The following is a 7795-nucleotide window of genomic DNA, read 5'->3' on the forward strand; positions in this document are numbered from 1 at the left end:
GCAGTGATTGGAGGTTAGTTTTGGTCCTTGTGGTCCTCAGAACAATCTGATGCTGTGATTGGAGGTTAGTTTCTCCAGTTGTATTGTTCTTCAACAGTTACAGTCAAATGTTACCAAATCATCAACAATCCTAACAATTGAAAGGAATATAAAACAAGGGAATTTTGGCTTTACCAAATTACATACAAACAGTTTTAGTACATTTTAAACTGCTCTTCCAGCTATTACTGGAGCCTTTACATGCTGTGTGCTTTAAAACTAAAACGTTGAACTAGAACAAACGCTGAAATATAACAACAATACGCTGAAATATAACAACAATACGCTGAAATATAACAACAACACGCTGAAATATAACAACAACACGCTGAAATATAACAACAACACGCTGAAATATAACAACAACACGCTGAAATATAACAACAACACGCTGAAATATAACAACAACACGCTGAAATATAACAACAACACGCTGAAATATAACAACAACACGCTGAAATATAACAACAACACGCTGAAATATAACTCTGCAAAATGAACTGCTGTGGAGAGTTTATTAACAAAACATCTTGAAGTATTAATATTTAATCAAAAACACATTATTTACATGTCAAAAGGTTTTAATAAAAATATCTTATAATTACAATAGTCTTTCTGAGGATAATAGATCTTTTCTTCCACCTAGAGCATCTGTTTCTACATAGACCATCTGAATTGTCTCCAGCCATTTGTTCCCCTTCACAATATGAAACAAGTTGATTTCAGGGAAAACCTTGTCCGACACAAATCATCTATTTTAAACAATAGATGGCAAAACATGTACAATTATATTCCTGTTTAGTAAAGTTCCACACTGTAGGTTTAGTTATTTTTATTTTATAAACCGGTATTTGTCACATTTTATAAACTGGTATTTGTCGTTCAACAAGCTCTAGTTTCTAGCAAGACCTCACAACAACAAGGGATTCTTCATTCACCCTTTCAGGTTGTAATTGTATTTGACATTTACAGTTAAGTTATGGGTCAGTTGAACGTAGCAGGCTTTAGTTTGTTTCTAATAAACGTGTTATAAATATGTTTTTATTTGCCAGTCGTAGGTTCTCCAGCGGGGGGGGTATCCCCTGTGTGATAAAGCTTCATGTGGCTGGCTGAGATTCCCTGGCTGGAGGCTGAGGCTGTGCTGGCTGTGGACTGGAGCAGCTCTGCTCTCAGCTCTGCTCTCAGCTCTGCTCTCAGCTCTGCTCTCAGCTCTGCTCTCAGCTCTGCTCTCAGCTCTGCTCTGCACACCTGTGGACAGAATGAATAGATGGGGTGTGTGAACGGTCTGCTCCAGACTGACTGGCGCCGTCAACACAACACAGGGCTTCATCAACAAGCCAAAACAAACGAACCGGCTCAGACAACTGACTTCCAGTATACCACAAACACAGCTGCCTGTCAGCCTGCCTGCCTGCCTGCCTGCCTGCTGTCTGTCTGTCTGTCTGTCTGTCTGTCTGTCTGTCTCTGTCTGTCTGTCTGTCTGTCTGTCTGTCTGTCTGTCTGTCTGTCTGCCTTTCTGTCTTTCTGTCTGTCTGTCTGTCTGCCTGCCTGCCTGCCTGCCTGCCTGACTGTCTGTCTGTCTGTCTGTCTGTCTGTCTGTCTGTCTGTCTGTCTGTCTGTCTGTCTGCCTGCCTGCCTGCCTGCCTGTCTCTCTGCCTGCCTGCCTGTCTCTCTGCCTGTCTCAGAGCCTTCCAGCTAACCTAACCAGCCTGTCTTCCAGAGCCTAACCTAACCAGGCCTGTCTGGGTCTCAGAGCCTTCCAGCTAACCTAACTAGGCCTGTCTGGGTCTCAGAGCCTTCCAGCTAACCTAACCAGGCCTGTCTGGGTGTCAGAGCCTTCCAGCTAACCTAACCATGCTCTGCTCCTCATTTACAGGCAGATGACCTTTAACCCTCTGCTTGGAACGTTGCTACACAAGAGGACAGTTATTGTGCAACACACAGCTGGCTCCTGGGTGTTGTCAATAATCAGGTTACTCAATGACACTCTGTCTACTGCAAGTCACAGTTTAATAGCTGAAACCACAGCAACAACACTACCACTCATAATAATAATACTGCTACTACTCATAATAACAATAACAACAACAACAATAATAATACTGCTACTACTACTACAACTACTCATAATAATGATACTAATAATACTACTACCACTCATAATAATAATAATAATAATACTGCTACTACTACTACAACTACTCATAATAATGATACTAATAATACTACTACCACTCATAATAATAATAATAATAATGCTACTACTACTACTCATAATAATAACAATAATAATACTACTACTACTACTCATAATAATAATAGCAATAACAATAATAATGCTGCTATTACTCATAATAATACTGCTACTACTACTACCACTCATAATAATAATAATAATACTGCTACTACTACTACCACTCATAATAATAATAATAATAATAATAATAATAATAATACTACTCATAATAACAATAATAATACTGCTACTACTACTACCACTCATAATAATAATAATAATAATAATAATAATACTGCTACTGCTCATAATAACAATAATAATACTGCTACTACTACTACAACTACTCATAATAATGATACTAATAATACTACTACCACTCATAATAATAATAATAATAATACTGCTACTGCTACTACAACTACTCATAATAATGATACTAATAATACTACTACCACTCATAATAATAATAATAATACTGCTACTGCTCATAATAACAATAATAATAATAATAATAACAATAAATACTACTACTACTACTACTACTCTAATAATAATAACAATAATACTACTACTACTACTCACAATAATAATAATAACAATAACAATAATACTACTACTACTACTCATAATAATAATAACAATAATAATACTACTACTACTCGTAATAATAATAGCAATAACAATAATACTACAAGTACTACTCACAACAACAAGAATAATAATAACAATAGCAATAATAATACTACTACTCATAATAACAATAACAATAATACTACAAGTACTACTCACAACAACAAGAATAATAATAACAATAGCAATAATAATAATACTACTACTACTCATAATAACAATAACAATAATACTACTACTACTCATAATACCAATAACAATAATACTACTACCACTCATAATAATAATAACAATAACGATAATACTACTAGTACTACTCATAATAATAACAACAACAACAATACTAATAATAATAACAACAATAATAATACTGCTACTACTACTAAACTCATAATAACAATAACAATAATACTACTAGTACTACTCATAATACCAATAATAATAATACTACTACTACTACTAAACTCATAATAACAATAACAATAATACTACTAGTACTACTCATAATAACAACAACAATAATAATAATAATAATACTGCTACGACTACTCATAATTAGAGGTCGACCGATTATAATTTTTCAACGCCGATACCGATACCGATTATTTTTGGAGGGCCAAAAAGCCGATACCGATTAATCGGACAATTTTTATTTATTTATTTGTAATAATGACAATTACAACAATACTGAATGAACACTTATTTTAACTTAATATAATACATCAATAATTTTTTTTTTTGCCTCAAATAAATACTGAAACATGTTCAATTTGGTTGAAATAATGCAAAAACAAAGTGTTGGAGAAGTAAAAGTGCAATATGTGCCATGTAAGAAAGCTAACGTTTCAGTTCCTTGCTCAGAACATGAGAACATATGAAAGCTGGTGGTTCCTTTTAACATTAGACTTCAATATTCCCAGGTAATACGTTTTAGGTTGTAGTTCTTTCCATACCATTTGTATTTCATATACCTTTGACTATTGGATGTTCTTAAAGGCACTTTAGTATTGCCAGTGTAACAGTATAGCTTCCGTCCCTCTCCTCGCCCCTACCTGGGCTCGAACCAGGAACACATCGACAACAGCCACACTCGAAGCAGTGTTACCCATCGCTCCACAAAAGCCGCGGGGAATAACTACTCCAAGTCTCAGAGCGAGTGACGTTTGAAACACTATTAGCGCGCACCCCGCTAACTAGCTAGCCATTTCACATTGGTTACACCAGCCGTTAGGCTGATAGGCATAAAGTCATAAACAGCGCTGTGCTTGCGAAGAGCTGCTGGCAAAACGCGCGAAAGTGCTGTTTGATATCATCAACCATGTGTAGTTATAACTAGTGATTATGATTGATTGATTGTTTTTTATAAGATAAGTTTAATGCTCGCTAGCAACTTACCTTGGCTTCTACTGCAATCACGTAACAGGCAGGCTCCTCGTGGAGTGCAATGAGAGGCAGGTAGTTAGAGCGTTGGACTAGTTAACTGTAAGGTTGCAAGATTGGATCCCCCGAGCTGACAAGGTGAAAATCTGTCGTTCTGCCCCTGAACGAGGCAGTTAACCCACCGTTCCTAAGCCGTCATTGAAAATAAGAATGTGTTCTTAACTGACTTGCCTAGTTAAGTGAAGTGATTTTTTTTTTTAATAAATATATATATATATATATATACACAATTTTTGGCAAAATCGGCACCCAAAAATACCGATTTCCGATTGTTATGAAGATGAAATCGGCCCTAATTAATCGGCCATTCCAATTAATCGGTCGACCTCTACTCATAATAATAATAATAATAATTCTGCTACTACTACTCAGAATAATAATAACACAATTAATAATACTCCTACTACTACTCATAATAATAATAATAACAATAATAATACTCCTACTACCACTCATAATAATAATAATACTGCTACTACTACTCATAATAATAATAATACTGCTACTACTACTCATAATAATAATAATACTGCTACTACTACTCATAATAATAATAATACTCCTACTACTACTCATAATAATAATAATACTGCTACTACTACTCATAATAATAATAGTACTGCTACTACTACTCATAATAATAATAATACTGCTACTACTACTCATAATAATAATAGTACTGCTACTACTACTCATAATAATAATAATACTGCTACTACTACTCATAATAATAATAATACTGCTACTACTACTCATAATAATAATAATACTGCTACTACTACTCATAATAATAATACTGCTAGTACTACTCATAATAATAATAATACTGCTACTACTACTCATAATAATAATAATACTGCTACTACTACTCATAATAATAATAATACTGCTACTACTACTCATAATAATAATAATACTGCTAGTACTACTCATAATAATAATAATACTGCTACTACTACTCATAATAATAATAATACTGCTACTACTACTCATAATAATAATAATACTGCTAGTACTACTCATAATAATAATAATACTGCTACTACTACTCAATAATAATAATACTACTGCTACTACTACTCATAATAATAATACTGCTACTACTACTCACAATAACAATAATAATAATACTGCTAGTACTACTCATAATAATAATACTGCTAGTACTACTCATATTGCTTATACTGCTAGTACTACTCATAATAAGAATAATAGGATCCTACTCTCATAATAACCATTTACTGCTAGTACAAATAATAATAATAATACTGCCAGTACTACTCATAATAATAATAATACTGCTAGTACTACTCATAATAAGGTGAATAAAAAGCTATACAATAATAATAGTGTTGACTACATACTAATAATAATAATACTGCTAGTACCCATATTAATAATAATACTGCTAGTACTACATAATAATAATAATACTGCACTACTTATAATCTGATCTGAGCTAGCATCACAGCAGGACCACAACAATACTAATCCAGGTGAATTGAAGGTCTATTCCATTGAAGAGATGATCAGATTTAAGCCAGAATAATAGGAGCATCACAGCAGGACCACACACAAAACTTATCATCTTTTTGCCTGTTGAGCATCACAGAAAGGATTAATACTACCTGACAGTTAATGAGTCAGGTATCAAACCACGAGCTATCAGAGAGCATCACATGACAGGACCACAACACAACTTATCATCTGATCTGAGAGCATCACAGCAGGACCACAACACAACTTATCATCATCTGATCTGAGAGCATCACAGCAGGACAACACAACTTATCATCTGATCTGAGAGCATCACAGCAGGACCACAACACAACTTATCATCTGATCTGAGAGCATCACAGCAGGACCACAGACTCCTTCACCTAGATGTTTCACATGGGTCCTGTCTTTCACATGTCTCTGCCAACCACTGCCACTAGAAATGGTCTCTGTATTATGTTTCAATAACATGTGTCTCTGTCAATACGATGTTTCAATAACATGTGTCTCTGCCAATACGATGTTTCAATAACATGTGTCTCTGTCAATACGATGTTTCAATAACATGTGTCTCTGCCAATACGATGTTTCAATAACATGTGTCTCTGCCAATACGATGTTTCAATAACATGTGTCTCTGCCAATACGATGTTTCAATAACATGTGTCTCTGTCAATACGATGTTTCAATAACATGTGTCTCTGCCAATACGATGTTTCAATAACATGTGTCTCTGCCAATATGGTGTTTTCCACAAGAACATAAACAAGACCATTTGTTATTCTACAATACAGGAGTCTTCTGACTTGAAAAGGACAACGCCACTGATACACACCACCCATTCCATATATAGTTTTCTAGACCATCCCACTGGGCACACACTGGTTGAATCAACGTTGTTTCCACGTCATTTCATTGTTGAACCAACGTGGAAGAGACGTTGAATTTACGTCTTGTGCCATTGCTTCTTACCTGGTGGTCTGTGTTGAGAACCGTTAGTGGTGTCCGGTTAGAGACTGGGGACGGCGGGCACGTCCCCGTCAAGGTCCCCGTCTGTTGTTTCAGGAGGGAAGGGTGCGTCTCCAGCGCGAGCTGCAGGTCCAAGATGTAATCTATGACGTGCTGAAGGATCTCCACTTTGCTGACTTTCTTATCCTGCGGTATGGTGGGTACGAGGCGCTTGAGGCGACTGTAACACTGGTTCATATCGTCCTGCAGACACAGCTGCTCTTCTTCCTGCAACCTCGACCGAGCGATGTTCAGGCTGTGATCCGAGAGGTAGTGTAAAGAAAGCTCGTTGCCGCTGCTGCTTGAGGTATCCTTCTGGGGGCGGACGGGAGTAGTAGCCTTCATTTCGGTAATAACGCACCCGTACCGCGGGGTAGAGAGAAAACAATCACTGGTGCCAAATACCGGATATTATATGTAGGCGATGAAGATGGCTATGACCGACGTAAAAGCCAAACTACCAAAAGAAAACGGTCGACAAAAATGTTTCAAAAGTAGTAGATTTTATTCTGTCAACATCCCGTGGACCAGTCGGTTCTACTTCACCAAGCACCGCGTGAAGAATGAATAGATTCCGTTCACTTATATGGGAAGGAGGCGCCGGCGCGCTGCTGGTTGACAGTACCGGAGAGAAACTGGTCAATCACGAGCCGCCCGGTGCCCATGATGGAACAACACCACCCTATAGAAATGCGTGCCTGCCTCTGCGCTGCGGGAGGTGTGACGCCTGTCGTGTGTGTGTGTGTGTGTGTGTGTGTGTGTGTGTGTGTGTGTGTGTGTGTGTGTGTGTGTGTGTGTGTGTGTGTGTGTGTGTGTGTGTGTGTGTGTGTGTGTGTGTGTGGTCGATATATAACATCTAATCAGTAAGGAGGCCGGAGCATTTGAAATATAAAATGCAACAATTCTGTTTAAACTGATTATCATCGTTCACTTAAAATATAT

At 36.7% G+C, this 7795-nt stretch overlaps 1 protein-coding gene across 1 annotated transcript; it reads right to left on the reverse strand.

Moving 5' to 3' along the window:
* Positions 1 to 1080: 1080 nt before the first annotated feature.
* On the reverse strand, positions 1081 to 7425 carry LOC121844550 (DNA-binding protein inhibitor ID-4-like). Its single transcript, XM_042314784.1, has 2 exons — positions 6818 to 7425; positions 1081 to 1287 (listed from the first exon to the last, which is right to left on the reverse strand). The coding sequence occupies exons 1-2, from the start codon at positions 7196 to 7198 to the stop codon at positions 1081 to 1083; spliced, it is 588 nt and encodes a 195-aa protein (XP_042170718.1). The 5' UTR covers positions 7199 to 7425.
* Between the last annotated feature and the right edge of the window lie 370 nt (positions 7426 to 7795).

Source organism: Oncorhynchus tshawytscha, unplaced genomic scaffold, assembly GCF_018296145.1.
Source record: "Oncorhynchus tshawytscha isolate Ot180627B unplaced genomic scaffold, Otsh_v2.0 Un_contig_1274_pilon_pilon, whole genome shotgun sequence".
Lineage (NCBI taxonomy): Eukaryota > Metazoa > Chordata > Actinopteri > Salmoniformes > Salmonidae > Oncorhynchus > Oncorhynchus tshawytscha.